A 17,671-nucleotide genomic window follows, 5' to 3' on the forward strand; every position below is an offset into this window, starting at 1 on the left:
GTATTTTTAATTTGCCTTTGTTGGCGTTCAAATGTGTTTAATCTGGGCAACTAAACATGAAGATTTTCCTCTTTGCCGGCGTTGTGGGCGGCTCTCTGGGGGCTCTGCTCAGGAAAGGGCCGGGGCCCCCCCGCACGCCCCGGCCCCTCCGCCGCGCAGAGGCAAACCCAGCCTCAAGCCAAAGGCTGCGGAAGAGGCGTCGGCCCCACCACCGCCACCCCGCCCTTCCCGACGGGCAGAGCGGCCCCGCCATGGCGACCGCGGCGGAGGGAAGGGGCGGGCCGCGCCTGCGCCCCAGCCCCGCGCTGCGTCTGCGCTGTGGCCCGAGCGAGGGGCGCGGAGCGGGCGCTCCCGCTGGGGCCGTCGCGGTCATGGCGCCGCCGCGCCGCCCGGGCCTGCTGCTGGTGCTGGTGCTGCCGTGGCTCGGTGGAACGCGGGCTCAGGGTGAGGAGCGGGCGCTGGCTCCCCCCGGCCCGCCGTGGCGGGGGAACGGCCGGTGCGGGGGGTGAGATGAAGGGCTGGTGGGGCACGCCGAGCTCCCGCGGCCTCCCGGCCCGGAGCGAGAAGAGGGCTCGGGCCCCGGGGGTGCTGAGGAGGCCCTGGGGGTGCTGAGGGGGCCCCGGGCCTGCTCGGCCGCTCGGCGAGGCGGTGGGGAGGGAGAGGGAAATGGCTTTCGGCGGTGCGGAACCAGCGAGCTCTCGGGGCGGCTGCCCTGCAGTTTTGGGGCGAAAAGGTGAGAGAAAGGTGGTGTCGCGGGAACAGGCGTCCTGGCTTCCGTGCTGGCAGCTGCTGGTTCCGACCCCGAGGTCGAAATTTCTTCCGTAGTGAAGAAAACGTCTGGTAAATCTCTACCGATTTGTAATGCACACAGTAACGTGAATGGGTGGGGAAGGGGGATAATTGGCAGCGTGAAGGAGGTGATGGGCTCTGTCGTGTGAAGCCTTGCACAGGCTGGGTGGATCTGACGTTTGGATTGCAAGGTCTTGAATGTGGTGTTTTGAGTCCTCTAGCATGGAGGAGTGTTATAAATTGAGACCACAATTGATCATAATCCCATTAAAATTTTATTAATTATAGCAAGTAGAATATGAGCAAAGACAGCGCTGGACGGCAGGGGAGTCTGCGCTCCGCCAGCTGCCGCCCTGAGCAGTTTAAACAGTCCTTTTTTATACTTTTTACTTTCGTGTTCATGAAGTAGTGGAGGTGTTAACCCCTTACTCATATATCTTTATATGGGGTTGTCTGTCTTGTTTCTGTCTGGCGGTTATCTTCTCTTTTACAAGCAGCATCCTGGACATCTGGCGGTTATCTTATCTTTCACAAGAGGCATCCTGGACATCTGGCGCCTAGTCTTTACATTATGCTTAACATAAATCTTAATAAACAATATCCTAGTCCATAGTTTCTTACAAGGAGTCTTAAGTCTTCAGCACAAAGTGCCCCTCGGAACGTCCCTGGGTCTGTGGCTCAGTGTTGGATCCCAGGATCCCAGACTGGTCAGGGTTGGAATGCACCTCTGGAGATCACTGGTCCTACCCCCTGCTGAAGCAGGGCCTCCCAGAGCAGGTTGTGTAGCTGGTTTTAAACCCCGCTGGGCGATCTGCCTGCCTTAGGAAAGGGAATCAACCCGCCAGTGCGGCTGACTGGGTTTTCCTGCAGGGAGCTCCATAGGCGTTTCCCTGCGGGTGGGCATACGGGGAACGGATCATGTGTGTAACTCCAGGGGTAAGGCAAACAAAATATGAACTGGAAGGAAATGTGTGGTCCAGGTAGAATGCTGAAGGAGAACTTGAGGAAACAGATGGTTAAGTAACCTGTATGAGTGTGGAGTTGGACATCGGATACAATTAAAATATAAGTTAAAAAATTGAAATCTAATTAAATATATAAGTTAAGAATGTCACCTCGTTGGTATACTGATGAGTCCTTAAAACCTACTGAATTACCCTGGCTTCTCTGCCACTAGGCCTGGTTGTATCTCGTTGTATCTCTTCTTGTTGAAAACATTGTGGATTGCTTTTTCTTTCCTCTTACTCTGACAGACACCTGTGCGCCTCCAGATCGGCTGCCATATGCTGAGCTCCAGGAGCCTTTCAACACAATGAAGAGCTTCACTGTTGGAACCGAGGTGTCTTACACTTGCCGGCCAGGGTATATACGAATCCCCAGAAAATCACCAACTCGTACGTGTGGTGAAGACTTACAGTGGTCACCCATAGAGCAGTTCTGTACAGGTAATGTGTACGTGAGCTCTTTTGCTTTTTCTCTTTGAAATTTTACAGTTTTAGTTGTTTTCCAAGTGAGAATTAGTATTCTGTAGTATCTAAACAAAGCTTGAAAAATGCTGCTGATGGTAAGAGCAGTATATACCAAAGACTTAGTCTTTGTATATAACTGCAAAGATGCGGATTTTTTCTTTTTTTTTCTCCCCCACCTACCCCCACCCCCACCCTAGAGAGAAAGTGTCAGCATCCAGGAGATTTAGAACATGGTTTTATTAATGTGACGGATCTTACATTTGGATCAAAAGCTACTTTTTCTTGTGAAGGAGGGTAAGTATTTTGATGAAGTTAATGAATCCTTTTTTTTTTTGTGTGTGTGTTTAGACCAGATTTGAACCAAATGCAAATTTTCTTATGTGGGTTCCATTCCAGTTCCGACTTGAAATGTCTCCTGGATTCCACCTGGAGCAAATGAAATGGCAGCTAAATTTGATTGATTCCTGGGTTCTGCTTGCTGTTTGCATCAACCAAGGCTTAAGCTTTTTAGTGAGATTCTGCAGAGCGAAAACTAGAGTATTACCTCTGATGACTTCTTTTAATGCTCCTGTGATGGAGGGAATAAATATATGTATTAATCACACTTCAGTATTGTATTGAATAATGACCCTCTTGGCTGTGTGTCAAAAGCTGTAAACAAAGTTTGTAGGTGTTGGAGAAATGAGAGACTTCTTAAGTTTCACCTCTTCAAAAATTTTTACCTGTCTAGATTCCGATTACGTGGAACTGATGAGATTTCCTGTGTGATTAAGGATAATGGTGTTGACTGGAATAGAGATCTTCCTTTCTGTGAAAGTAAGTAAGTTACTACCATGTGTAAGGTTGTGTTCAGATGGTGCTAGTTCATTTGAAAACAGCTATGCCATAAACCTTCCAGTACAGGAAATGGTTATTTATTTGAACTACTTGGGAAGTACCTGAGGAATGACCCCTGAAAAATACCTGTTATTGTGCGAATTAGCTCATATTAGTTAAAGTCAACCTCTTCTTGAAACTGAGACTCCCTATAATAAATGACCATCCCTAACTCTCATCTGTAACTGTAGCTTGTCTTAGAAATAGCTATGTGTTGGATTTAAATGAAATTACTTGAAAATCAAGGCTCGCTATTTCTGAGGTGAACAAGGTAACAGCACAATTCTGTTGACTAATTTGTGTGATTTATTTCTAGGAATTCCTTGTGAACCACCTCCAAGCATAGCCAATGGGCGTTACACTGAAGCAGCTGGCTATGCTTATCAAACATCAGTAACCTATACATGTGATGATGTACCAAAAGGCACAGATCCCTTCTCACTGATTGGACCAAGTACTATTTTCTGCACATACAATGCACAGTCAAATGGAGTTTGGAGTGGACCACCTCCGCAGTGTAAAGGTTGTTGGGATTTTTAATATACTTTATTATAGCCTATGTGACTCCAAAACTTCAGTATCTGTTCCTTTTTTGGAAGGCAGAGGGGGGAGTGGACTTTCCTGTAGAAAAGAAACACAATCCTCTGGTACTACATTTGATGTAGTTCCAGTGGTGATAACTGCATTGTGGGGATTGATTGATTGATTATGACACAGAATATGACTTAAATATAGGTTAAAACTTTAAAGTATATGTATGACTGCTGTTGGAAGTGACAAGGACAAAGTGAAGGAACTGAGAGACCATAAAGCCTGGGTAGCTGAAGAAAAATTGTGTAAAGAGCAAGAATTTGAGAAGTAGATTACAAATAGTAAGAAAGTAAGGAAGAACTCTTTTTCTGAACACAGCTATGCAAGCACAGAAAGAAAAGCAAAGCCCAGCAAGCATAAAGCCTTGCTTTGCAGACATAGGGAGGAATGCCAGATGCTTGCATGTTGTCGTTTGAACCCTAATCAGCGTCACTTTGTTTTCTGAAATTCTGCCGCTGCACAGGAGTATTGTCTTTTGGAAGTGGAGAGTGATTATATCATTATTACTATAATTTCTTATTTGACTGTGTACCATTACAACTCAATAGCTTAAACCAAGGACTTTCTCCACATTCAAGAGAATAACCTTTTTTACAAAGCCCCTCCAAACAATTTGAGGAATTAGATAAGGAGACTTAGGAGCAGTAAAAGGATGCTGTGTCTGTTGCAAAGATACTGTTAACAAATGTCTTAAAGCTGTTTTTCTTTTACCTGTTTCAGTGGTCAAATGTGAGAACCCAAGAGTTGCAAATGGCAAAAAAACATCTGGATTTGGACCTTCCTATAGCTATGGGGACTCAGTTATGTTTGAGTGTGATCCAGGCTATTTCATGATCGGAGAGAAGATAATTACCTGTGAAGAAAATAGCACCTGGTCTCCTCCACAACCAACTTGTGAGAAAAGTAAGTCTTTACATAAGAATCCAACATTTTTATATGTTGAGAATGTTGTAAGTCTGTTTTAGCTAAAACTTAAGATCATAACACTGTAGTTGCAAATCAGAAGCTAAGGAAGTTGACATGGAGCCTCCTCTGTGGGCAACCGTGTCAGGTGTTTGAGTGACTTAACTCACTCTCATCCAGAACCTCTTCGGAGTTAAGTTACAGGCATACGTATAGAAGTTATGGCGTGGACATGCTGTGGTAACACTGCATGATAATAGCACCATGGTCTTTGTTCTAGTGATTTCATGTGTAAATAGAGGAGAAAATATGTGTTTCTGAATTCTGATAGAACTAGGAGTATGCCCAATGAGGAAAGCCACAGCATCCTTCTAGAGTAATCAAAATCATTATGTGTCTGTGTTCTCTTATGCAGCTCTTCACACCATACAAGGTGCCTGGAAAGTAGGAGCTGTAGTAGGTTGTTAGATCTTGACCAGGCAAATTACCAAGTCTGGACTAATTTGCAAGGCTGGGGACATTGCGGGCATTGTTCTGTAACCTTTCTTCTTCCTCTTTGTGCCAGAGGGAGAAGGAATGTTGTTGCAGAGTAGTGAAAAAACTTTTTACATGCATACTCTAATGATGAGGTCCCTGGAATGAGAAGCGCTTCTGCAAAGAGTATGTTTGGGTGTTCCATAATGACTGAGTTTGATAAGGCATCTGGAAATGATTCTAGAGCTTATATTAACCAACAAATACGAATTCCTTAGCTACAACATCATAAGATCATACTACTTTAGGGAATACCTGCAGTGATGTTTCTTTTAAAATCATCTAAAGGAAGCATTTATACTTAAAACTGTGGTAAAGTTAAACTATTCAAATGTGCTGATCTGTATTTCTCATACAAAGGCAATGTGTATTTGTGGAATGAGTTAATGAATTAGGAAATATTTTAAGTTTATTATCACTAAACTTACATTTGAATTCATGCATTAGTTACTCGAAGTATGTGTGAAGCCCCAAAGATCACGCATGGAGCAGTGGTCCCAGCGAAGTCTGTATATGAAAGAGGAGAGTCTGTTCGCATAAAGTGCAGTGCTGACTGTGCTTTTCCCGATGGCACTGAAGAGATGACAGTAACTTGTCAAGGCCAGAATACGTGGAGTTCTTCACAAAACTGCATGTGTGAGTAAAACTCATAATTGGTAAAATCAAGGGCAGAGTGACAAGTTCCAAATGTCTTAGTCACATGCAGACCCTGAAAGTCAGAGGTCTGTCAGCAGGGCACTGACAGGTTACGTTAGTAGGGTTATGAGTGTCGTGGCGTAGAGTTTCAGCAACTCATGGAAGTGTTCAGCAAAGCTGGCATACTTGCTCGGTCTTTTGTTTTGTTTGTGGAAATTGATAAAGTTCAAAAGCCAGTGTGAAGAGTCTGCTCTGGGAGTGTTTTCTGAAGATTTTTCCTTTGATGATGGCAGACTTTATTGTTGCCTCGCTTTGCACCATGTGATCACTTGTTGTGATACAGGGGTGTTCATTACAGCTGTTTGTCCTAACAAAGTGGAGACTTGTATTTCTGTTAATGTGTCTGAAGCATGTCCATCAGCAGAAGTATCTGCAGCCTGTAGGAAGCAGGAAGCCTTTGTCTTCAAGATTGACTGAGCTTGATATTTATGCAAATGTGGGAACTTTTTGACGGTGACTTCTTGAATCTGTTTCACATACCAGCTCTGTTCTTGGACTTTATTTCTTTTTCTTTATTCTTTTTCCTCCCTCTCTTTCCAGGTGGGCCTAAAAGTTCTGGTGTCACTCCATACATTGGTTATGGTAGAGTAATTGATGGACAAAAACCTTCGTATTCTGTTGGGGATGTTATTACGATTGAATGTTATGCAGGCTACACGTTACATGGTGAAGCTCGTATTGAGTATAAGGGAGAAAACCAATGGATTCCTGGAGTGCCAACTTGCCAGTTAAGTAAGTATGAACTGCAAGAACTTCCACTAGAATGAAAATACATGTGACAGGAGCTTTACTTGGGGATGTTCTTTCATATTCAGGAGAAATAATCTAATGCAAACTTCCTTCATTATTTTGATATAAGAAAAATAGGAATATTTTAAGTTAAACAAATGTTATGATATAAACTGGAATGCTGCAATGGCAGAAGTGCTTGATTTGTTTGAAATAGCTTTGTGAATATCTTTACAATGTTTGAATAAGAAGCAGATGTGTTCCTCTTATGATACTGATTCACTCTGTTTTAGGTGCATATATTGTGGCCATCATCTGTGGTAAGTATCTTACAAAACCTGAACAAGATACAATATGGGTTGTTTGTTTTTTACGTGGAATTGATATTCTGGTCATCACCTGTGACTGCCGTAATATATCACAGTTTTGGAGTCTTGGGTTTTTTTAAAAATGCTTGTCTACTTCTAAAGCTGCATAGTTCAAGAAAAGATTATTTAGCAATTATAGATTAATTTAACGTAAAATGTGTATTTTTGCATGTATGTGAAGCATTGGATTTCAAAGGCAGTCATCCACAACTTAGTTACATAAACTCTTCAGAGCTTGGGTGTACTGGAAGCATGAATAAATAACTGTGTCAGTGAACAAAAGTCCATCTTCTGTCCTTCCATTTGTTACTCAGTTGTGTAAGCCTACCACTTCCTTAAAAACTTGTGAAAAGTTACGTTAGGTTGTTAAGATACCTGTTTTGATGTTACTGAGCTGGTGGGGTTTCGCCATCTTGATGGGTCACTTGGGCTGAACTGTCTTGAAGAGTCTTGAGTAAATACATATTTGTGAAATTTGTGAAATTCACATATTTGTGAAATAAGCCATGCAAATTTTAAGGGCTTTTTGGCAGGGGGGAGGAAGGGTTGTATAGGATTGTGGGTGAAGACAGTGCTATTTCTGCTAAAAAAAATTGAGACTTTTTTTGTGAGCTAGAGATGATCTTTATCACTCTAAGGCTTTCTTTAATTCTTTCTAAAGTGATTGTGGCAATTGTGGTGTTCCTGGCAGCCTTCTGGGTCTATAAGAAATTCTTTTCACAAAATGGGTGAGTAAGCCTACTTTTTTATTATTATTATTGCAAATTGCTATATGACTAAGCAAAAGCGGTGCTAACACGTATGTAAATTTCTTGAGCTTTATCTGCCCTTTCTTTTTCAAACGCCTGATGAGTGTGTATGAGCTTATCCCAGCAGCTGATGGGAAGCTAAAGTGCCTAACAATGTATTTGACTTTGTTTTTGTATCTGCTATTTAGATAAACTAATTACCACTTGCACTAATGTCAGGGAAGGAAAACCCCTGTTCCTAAGCTTGTATTTGGCATAGGTAACACTTGCTGAGCAAAGTATTGTTTGCATCTGATCTAAAACATGTCAGTTTAGCTCTTAAAACCAGTGGTAGTATTGGCTTGTGTGGGCTGGTGGTATTTTATTGCTTGGATACCCTCTGGCATCACTAGATCTCACAGGCTTTAGGAGCTGGAGTGGTTTACATGAATTGGAAACCTTGGAGGTGGACGAAACAGCTTCCTCTCTTCTCCTTAAGATGTACCGATGGTAGTGGAGTGTAACTGGGGAACTGCTGTGTTTTGGCCCAGAAGCACCTTGAATAAAATAATACGGGTTTAGTTACAAGGAAAATGTGGGGAAAAAAAAGGTGTGGCCCAGACTGGTGCTCCTGTGCTGTTTAAAAAAGCATGTAGTCAGCTTTGCTACTAGAATGTTTAATGTGTGGATCTACTTCAGGTTTTTTCCTACTTCAGCAGCAATGATTGGTGTCCCTCTGTTAAAGACTTGCAGTACCAACTGTAAAATACTAGATGTATAAGTGCTAGTGCTCTTCTGTTTTTAATGAGACATACAGGGCCTTTTGAACTTTTATCTTGAAAATAACTGATTGTATGTATGTTTTTTCATGGAGGGTTGACAGGAGACTTAAATGCCTCTGTGCGTTGCTTCTTACAGTAATGTCTTGTTTTACCTTCTTGAAAAAAGCCCATTTTGTTGGAGAAATAGTTTGTAACACAAAATACTGAAAATTCAGAGCCAGTTATGTGGTACATACGGAATGTTATGATAGGCATGTCAACTAACTGAATTCCAGCAGATTTTGTTAAAAGATATCTAGGGTACGTGAAGGAAAGAAAAGGGTGCTTTAAATGAAGTAGATTGGAGGAAATATTCCTGCAGTTCTTACTTGTGATGAAGTATATGCAGTATTACTTGGGAGAAGCTAGCTTATGTCCAGTTAGGTTCTAGCCTTAGTGTCTTCCACATACAGTACAGTATCATTACAAGGGCTGGAGTGGCCCTGTAAGCAGAGTGGCTGTGTACCTGTGTGTTGCTGAGCAATTTTAATGCTTTTGTGCAATTGCTTTTCATCTATGATTTGGATAATCTGCAACCTGGATGGCCAAGTAAGTGTACATGGGAGTTATGGTATTAGGGTAGCACTTTCTGCCTTCCTCTGTGGAGGGATTTCTCAGGATGTAGAAAGGAGGAGGGATCTAAATCAACATCATCAAAATTCGAAGAATGTTATATTCCTCAAAATTTTACAGCATGAAACATCTTACTGTGCCCAATGCTTTCCTTAAGCTTCTTCACTGTGGCCATCTATCTGACTGTTAAACCTCTTTCTTATCTGAAAACCCTTACCTAATCTCCTTTTAAGGCCTAGATCTTCCTGTTTAGTTTTCTGGGTTCTTGATGTAGCTGAGCCTTTGTAACAACTGCTGTGCTTCCAGTACCTCATACCTGCTGGGTTGTTGTCTTCAAATTACAACAAAAATCTTTGCTTGCCCTCTCCTCCTTGTGTGTTTAATCTGCCAGTTTTATAGGACATTCAATTAGACCTTTTTCCCCTTCTGCTGTTCAGCTCATATACAGTTGATGAGAATTGCAAGGAAACATGTATTTTAAAAACTAATGTACCAGCTGAGATGGAAGAAACCGCACAAATGAATTAATTGAATCTTAAAAAGGTATACACTTTCCACTTAATTTGGACTTTTGCAATGAAACTTAAGTGTCGTCTTTTTTTTTTATGGTTTACCTAGAATTTCAGAAGTGTGGAATCTAGCTGTGAACCTGTTTCCTATAGGAAAGACTATAATAACTGTTCATTCATTTGGGGTGAATAGGGTATATTACATAAAGAATTATCATTCAGTATTGTAAATGATAGCTTCCAGTGATTGCATATCACGTATCTTTCTTTTGGGTTGTCTTTAAAGAATGAGTGTCCTATTTTTCTGTAAGATAGAAACTATATATACACGCTCAGCAGAATGTTTGCACCTGTTTCAGTAATGTGAAATGGATTCCAGTGGTGTGTTACTTTTGTTAGTTAATAATACAATTCCCTATAATTAGAAGACTGTTGGAGCTGGAAACCAGCTTCGCTGCATTACACGGACACTAGAATTTGTAAAGGTAGTGTGCATCCCTTCAGAGAAAACCAGATTACATGGCTCTCACAATTACTGGTTCATCTAGGTTTTCAGCTTTCTAGAAATAAATAAAGGTGCAAACAAGGTCTGTTTTTTTAAAAAAAACTTTTTTATGACAAGGTGATTTCTTTTACAAATTCAGAGTTCTGTAGCCCTAAAAAGGGTAAAAATGTAGTTGCTTGTTTAGAACTGATGTCCTCTCCTATATTGTAAACTAGTGCTTAGTCCAGCAGTCAGATGCATTCAATGATGGTTATGATTGCTCCTGCACTTGTGTAGGGTCAAATTAGCTCTTTCAAAAACCTGACTCTTCAAGCTGTGTTAAACAGATTTAAGACAGGACGGCTTACTTTGATTGTTCCTTGTTAGTATTTTGTTGTTACTTCCTTAACAGTGAAGAGTTTGCACTACAGATACTTTTGTGAACTAGTATTTTCATTTGTGTTGCTTTTCCCTGTTGCACAAATTCTGAGGTGGTTATGGTCGAAATGTTATGTCTCTTATTCTAACTCAATGCAAGGGTCTTTTCAAATAGCTTGATTTTATTTACTTTTAAAGAATGAGTGACTTTTCATTATTTTTCATAAGTTTTAGATGGTATATGTGAAAATTAAGCTTGGAGTTTCTTCCAAAATAATGCACGGATTAAGGAATATCATCTTTGTCTCTGACGTAAGGTGTTTCTAATTGAGATAGGATTAGTTTTCTGGGTTAGTTTAGTTTATTTTTGGAGAGAAAAAAGGAATCAAGACATAGAATTGTTAACTCCCATTTTACCTTCTGCACATGATGATGGTAAGAGAAATTCATGGTCTGGTATGCGTACACACTGTTAACCCCAGAGTTTTTCTTATGGTATCTAGGACTCCTTAGAGTAATAGTGCAGAGTTTGGGTATGGTTTTTTTGTGGTTGGTTGTTTTTTTGTTGTGTTTTTTTTTCCTGTAAAGCAAAACAGGAGTTTTTCAAGAACTTGAGAACATATATATGGATGTAATTATGAATTCTAATCCTCATATGTTTAAATATTGTAAATTTGCTCTTAGCAGACTAAAAAAATCAAAATTCTCACTAATATTCAGCTTCTGGTTATAAAATATGTACTAAACATACTGTATTTAAAATGAATTATAAGGGATGCTACTGATGTCGTCTGGAAGGTAGTTAGGAATCCTGTAACTGTTCTGTTTTCAGTGTTTGATAGTATGCAGGCATGGTCTGTTCAGCACTTGAAGAACATTTGATCCAAATGGATCATTTCTACTCTGTGGGTCATTCTTAACAGTCTAGTGGATGAAATGAAGCAAGTGTCTCCTCAGTCTAGCAGTTGCTTAGTAAAAAGAGGGCAAATAACAATTTAGTTTCATGACTTTACCTGTTGATTTAATGATAAAACTAAGGATGTGCTTTCAGAATAAATGTAAAAACTATTTAAATGTAAAATCTCTGATTTTACTTGTTTTTTTGTTTGTAGGAAACGTGACAGCACTCCATGTACTGCCGAATATAAGATCTGTAAAGCATGAAATGACCTTTTTTTTGGGGTGGGAGGGAATTTTGCAGTTGGATATACCTATCAGAAATGGAAAATGATCGCACTTGCATTGAGTTTCTGTAGATTAATATCTTGTGCTGTGTCTTATACTACTGATGAGTAGGGTAAGAATAATATATATCTGCTTTTCTTTACGGGCCACTTGTCTTTTCTGTGTATGTGAAATGGTTTTAAAGTCACATACCTATAGCATGCAAGAGTGTCTGTGTCGGCGGGAGTACTGGACGTATCACTGTCATAGTACCAGCTGCTGCCGCCTGCTGCCTTCAGTGCTACTTCTTTCCTTACAGAAGACTATCCAGTGTTAGTTTTGCTCACTAAAATCCAAATGTGCTTCTCGGTCATTTTGGTGGTTCTGGTAGTATAAATTATTCTGTTGTCTCTTGTATTCTGGAATGTTTTATTATTAATTTCCTTAAGAGATTGGTGCCACTTAAGGCTATGTCTTTTTGAAACGACCACAGTTTAGATCTTTTATATACTACCTCTTTGTTTGCCAAAGTTGGTTTCTGTATATCTAATGAATTAAAGTGTGCCTTTAAATCAGAGTTTTTTAGCTTTTCTGTTGCCTTTAAGAAGGAAAAAAGCCATATATATTTCTGGCTCTGTGATATAGTCCCAGAAGGACTACAGTGGATTTGTGGGAATGGAAGGCTGAAGGTTTCTATAGCGAAGGTATCCCCTGTCTTTTGAATTTGTTGGCCTATTGACAGAAGGTGCCTAATTAGAAGGAAAAATCAGTGGTAGCCATCTCCTTTTGGGAGCACAGTGTAAGTTCCTTAGGATACTTGATTTTTATTGAGCCTTAATGTCAGTTTTGGACATAATTTGTTGCTTTTCAGGATAAGAAAAGGGTGCTGTGTGGATCTAGCTTCTTCGCTTTTTCACTTGAAATATATATTCCACATAGAGCATTTAATATTTCTGTATACAGACTATGATGCTAAATCTAGCTCTGTAATGCTAGATTTAGCATCAGGTAGCTGTTGAGAAACAGAAGCCTTTCCCCGTCAGACTCCCTTCCCTTTTCACGTTAAGGGAAGACCAAACCAGCTTAGTTGCGGGACTGGATATGCTGGCCGTGGCAGTAGATGTATCACTCTTGAGGTAGCTGCTTGCTTCAGGAAGTGTTCTAGTCAGGACTGAACTCCAGGAGCTCCCATCACTGCGTTTGCCATGAGTGGAGACTCAGATGTGCATTGATTGCTGTTACTTTAAATGCATACTCGTTACTTCTAATTCCTTATTAAAACCAAAAGCTTAATTAGGACAGGTTTTGGCTTGCTGAATCTCTGAGTTTGCTGTCAACATACAGGCAGCTTGTAAGAACTAGTTTTCTCAGAAAAAACAAATTGCCTCACTTCAGATGGCTGAGGCAGCATTTAAACTATTCCTGCTTGTCTGTGGATGGTTGGCACTGCTCTCCCCTGGCGTGATCAGATTGTTTGAGTAACATAGAACTGTTATAGGGCTTTTTGGGACAATCCCAGCGGTTGTATTGTTACAGTGCATAATAGTGTCTCGTTATGAAAAAGGGGTTTTGGCTATGCAGAATGACTTGCTGTTCATTGCCTAGCCGATACCTAGTTTGATAACTGTTTGTAAACACTGTGATACTATCCTGAATTGAGCGTGTTGGTCATTAGCTAGTTTGATTATGTATGGCATCTTCAATGTTTTAAAATATGCTGAAACGCACTTACTGCTGAAGTGAAATAACTGTAAAAACTGGCTTTATTTTTACATTTTTTTTCCGGATGTAAAGACCAGTGATGACTTGTAATATTACAAATAAAAATGTTAAATTATTTAGTAGTAAGTGTTTGTCTTTCATTCGTCATGTGGTAAGCAGCTCTTTTCCCATTATTCTTAAGATGATTCTTCACGTCCCAAACTTGCATTAGGTGGCAACTGTTGAGATTGAAGTTTGCAGTTTGTGCATAGACTTACTTAATGGTAGTGTAGAGAATGTGTTTTGGTGTTCTTTTGGAATTGCAGAGAACTTCCCAGACCCTCCAAAATTTTAGTGTTCACTCCTGAAGAACTTGGTAAAAACTTGATGGAGGAGAGGCAGATTGTCATGTGGCTGTAAGTCAAGAGCAAAGCCCAGAGAGTTCTGGCGGTTTTGTCCAGTGTGTGACAGATGTAATCCTTAGGGAGCATAGCCTAGGTGTTTCTAAGTAACATGTTAAGTAGAATGTGATTATTTTTAATTGTATGAGATTCGACTCAAAATGTACTTAATTTTCTTTGCAAAGAAATGTGTGGAGTCACCTGCCTTATAGAATGAAGCCTTTCAGAGGGTGGAATAGAAAAATAACTAATATGCTTGCTTTTTTTTTTTTTTTAATTTGCAGTTGTGATACTCTGAATTGGTGTGGACTGCAAATGATGACAGTATGTAGACTACACAGATTTACAGTCTGTGAAGTTTGGGGATCAGCATTGATGGGAATAGGCAGCAGTTTGCCTTAAATGCTACAAATCAGTTTGTCCTAATTGTCATGAATTCTGCACCATTTTTCTAAAGCTCAGTCCCACATGAATTATTTCATTTTAGAATCTGGAACTGATAATTAAAGAGTCACGAACACATGAACTTTGTGCTAGGAAAAAGGCTGCATGTAATAAAAAGTTGTTGTTGCCATCTACTGGTAAAAGTGATGTCCTCACAGAGGGAGTAACAGCTTAGATGTGGCATTACCTAGTTCAATGTTACGTTGAGTAGTGTGAAGTGTCAGTGGTTGGTAGCTTCTCCGTGTGTTATGCTTAAAATCAGTGTAAATGCTTGCTTCTGAGGACGGTTCGTATGGGATGGTGGAAATGGAGCTGGGGGCTGAAATGAAGAGACTTGCAGCAATTTGATAAGTTCCAGCAGGGAAGCATGTGATCTGTCTACCTGAGACAGAGCCCAATACCAAGCAGCACACATTTTTATTTAAAAAGAAAAAAATATCTGAGTCAATAACAGGTTAAGGCAAACAAATAGCACATGGAATAGAACTGGTCAGAAGGTTAGGTGGCTGTGCTCTCACACATGGGCCCTGGCTTGTTTGAGTTGAAGAATCTTAGTTACGTGTTTGAAGAGATGCTTCACTTTCTCTTTAAGCATCCCTCCTAGTTGAACGTGATGCTGACTGTCCTCCTTTTGTGCAGGATGTTCGGCCTGTAGGTGTAACTGCAGGTCAGAGAACAGAAAAGCATACCATACGTGTCTGTGAAGCAAGATCGTGCTTTTGAAGGTGTTTATTTATAAGGACTTTGGGGAGCGGGGGAATGAAGTTTTCCATTACTGTTGCTTTTCCCCCTACATCATAACCGATTTCAAATGGTGCTAGACAAAAACTGAGACTCTGAACACCAAGAGAAATCGGTCAGCCTGTGTAAGAGACATTTTCCTGGCTCAGAGAAGAATCCTCTCGTAGATGACAGCTATGCATTCTTTAAAGACGACTATTCAGTGATCTGATCAAATGCTTCATCCGCACAGCGATCGTCTTTTCTGTGTATAATAACGTTTGACAATAGTGAGGTCAAGCAAAAAAATAGTTTAGCTTCATTTTAGTGGCTTGGATGCAAGGGTATAGAAGTCTACCGAAATACCACTAGAAGTTACCAACAATAAACAAATTAAAAAATAATTCTAGAAAAAGGAGTGAATTCTGTGTGTACCAGTGTGACATCATCATGATTGTTGAAGGCACTTTTGTGTTTAACTGCTGAGATCAAATTGTTGGAGGGAAATTCTGTGTTTGCAGAGCAAGTCTCTGGGAGCTATGGAATGATAATTCTATGGTGATAGAGTCCCCAAGTACAGAGTGGACATTTGCTCTAAGTTAGGAAATTAAACATTAGGGGCCTAGTGACCGTATAATGTATAGTGTACTGTGCCTGATGCAAGAAGTGCTATGTTGGTTTTCATGCAACTTCTGGATCACTTTACTCTGGACAACTTTAACTCATATCCATTGTTTATTAAGTAGAAATACATTTGAAGGAAGCTGTTCCTGTTGTGGCCCTAGCTTGAGAGGGTGTATACAGTGGTTGTTTAAGTGTCTAGAAATCAGATGATGTTACAAAGTGGATGGCTGGGAAAAAAATAAGCATGGGGAAAAGTGCTGGTTTAAGGAGTAGAGGCCATCTGTGAAGTTAGCAGCTGCTTGATCTCCTCCCACGTTGTAATTCTTGCTCCTAGAACACTGATTTCAAATGGTGCTAGATACGAAGTGGGAAAATCTAAGCCACCATGTGAAACCAGCTTCCAGAGGAAGACACATCTCATGCATGGCTGCAGGCTGAGAGAGAAAATCCTTCATCTCCACCGTACCTAGAGAAAAATTCATTTATTTAATTTTATTAGAAAGTAAGACAGTTAACTTTGGGTTAGTTACTTTATTGACGCTTGTTTTTTTGGCATCTAGTGAGTAGTTGAGGCTGGTGTAGGAGAAATGAAATACTGTGATGAAGAAACCCACCACTCTGGCAATAACTGTCACTTCCTTTCGTAGCCAGGTGGAATATACTGACGTTCTTACCAGTGAGCAGCGAAAAAAAGTCAGACTTCTTTGTAGTGCAGAGTATGATACCGATGGCGAGGTGGAGGGGAAGTTTGTGTTGTACAGAAACACTTTTTTTTTTTCATGCACCACAGATGGAACCAGGCTATAAACCTCATTCTGTCCAAGTCAGAGACTGTTCTGGCTTTCCATCACTTACTGATCTCAGTACCATCAGAGAGGACAGGACAAATCGGGTGCTTTTTGTGACAAGGAAGGGAAATGTGACTATCATGATGTAACTTCCTTTGTCAGCTGTATCCCTCAGCCTGTAAATAGCATGCCTTTAACGAGTGGGGAGTTGCAGATTTTGGGGAGACAAGTTTAAAATTCTTCAGGGACGATGAAAATAAATTGCACGGAATCTGCTCCGAGCGTGGGTCTGAACAAAATCTAAAAAGGGAGTGATTGCAAATATCTATAAGTGGCTCAACGGAAGTTGTTGAGGAAGTAGGTGAGTGTGAGAATGAGTGGCTGACGGTTACTGGAAATGGAATAGGTTTGAGGAATGCTGTAGTGCAGTACAGCCATGGTAGTTAACTGGTGGTGTACACGTCTCAGTACAGTGGGAATAGATGGGGTGTCTTGAAGCCTGTGAATAACTATGCACGTACATAATTCAGGACCTGTCAAACCCTGGCCACCGTGTCTAACCTGTGGTGATGCAGAAGCTGATGTAAAATGGAGTAAAACGCAGCACAACTGGAGTTGGGAGTTTCACTTACTGATGCCTTAGGTTTTTGGCAACTCTTTGCATTAGTTTTGTAACCAGATCCAAGGATCTGCTTCAGTGCCTACATCCTAATGCACACCCACAGGCAGCAGAGGAAAAGCTCAGAGAAAAAGAGCATGTCCTTCCAAGAAAGTGGGATGGAGGAAGGGGAAAGAACTGTACTAGATTGCTGTGTCTGGTTATTTACTGTAGTTTCTAAATCCATTATCTGGGGCAACAGGGTGAAAGACAAGTGGAAAGCAGGTTCCCTCCCCAGTGTCCGTCTTCCTGGCACAGTTATTTATGAGGCAACCTGTATTACCAGCATGAGATTTACTACTGAAAAGCTGGACCGAGAGTGAGTTAACAGCTGACAAGGTCAGTTGCAGCACAGCATCCCAGTACCCCAGCATCACAAGTACCCCAGTAGCATCTTTTCAGAAAAAGGCTCATGAATGAGGGTTGCTTTGTTGTTTTTTTTCTTGTCTCAGTAGTAAGCATATGCCTTAAGCAAAAAGAAGTCTTTATTAGGGTTTTCAAAAACAGTTGGTGGAAATGTCACTTATATTTGTGTTGCTGAAAATGAGAGCTTCTCTAGAGGTATGAGCCTTACAGAGTCTGAACTGGGTCTGAACACCTATGTGTACCTTCCCCTCCCCTCTCCAAAGGAGACTAACCTTTCCAGAAATACCATGCAGCAGTTGAAGACCAATGGCTCATTCATTATTTATAGTTTGATAAAACCAGGTTTCACTTCAGCAT

At 40.8% G+C, this 17,671-nt stretch overlaps 1 protein-coding gene across 2 annotated transcripts; it reads left to right on the forward strand.

The window, feature by feature from the left end:
• Positions 1-41: 41 nt before the first annotated feature.
• On the forward strand, positions 42-13,449 carry LOC308054696 (membrane cofactor protein-like). 2 transcript variants are annotated; one of them, XM_080367909.1, is made up of 12 exons: positions 42-444; positions 2,043-2,234; positions 2,456-2,552; positions 2,989-3,074; positions 3,451-3,657; positions 4,446-4,628; positions 5,610-5,798; positions 6,399-6,590; positions 6,881-6,907; positions 7,617-7,683; positions 9,515-9,620; positions 11,561-13,449. In XM_080367909.1, exons 1-11 carry the CDS (start codon positions 57-59, stop codon positions 9,603-9,605), a joined length of 1,719 nt encoding a protein of 572 aa, XP_080224035.1. In that variant the 5' UTR covers positions 42-56; the 3' UTR covers positions 9,606-9,620; positions 11,561-13,449. The 2 variants fall into 2 exon arrangements, with proteins under 2 accessions (XP_080224035.1, XP_080224036.1); XM_080367910.1 differs by lacking the exon at positions 9,515-9,620.
• Positions 13,450-17,671: the final 4,222 nt, after the last annotated feature.

This window comes from Falco punctatus (assembly GCF_963210335.1).
Source record: "Falco punctatus genome assembly, chromosome: 17".
NCBI classification, from domain to species: Eukaryota; Metazoa; Chordata; class Aves; order Falconiformes; family Falconidae; genus Falco; species Falco punctatus.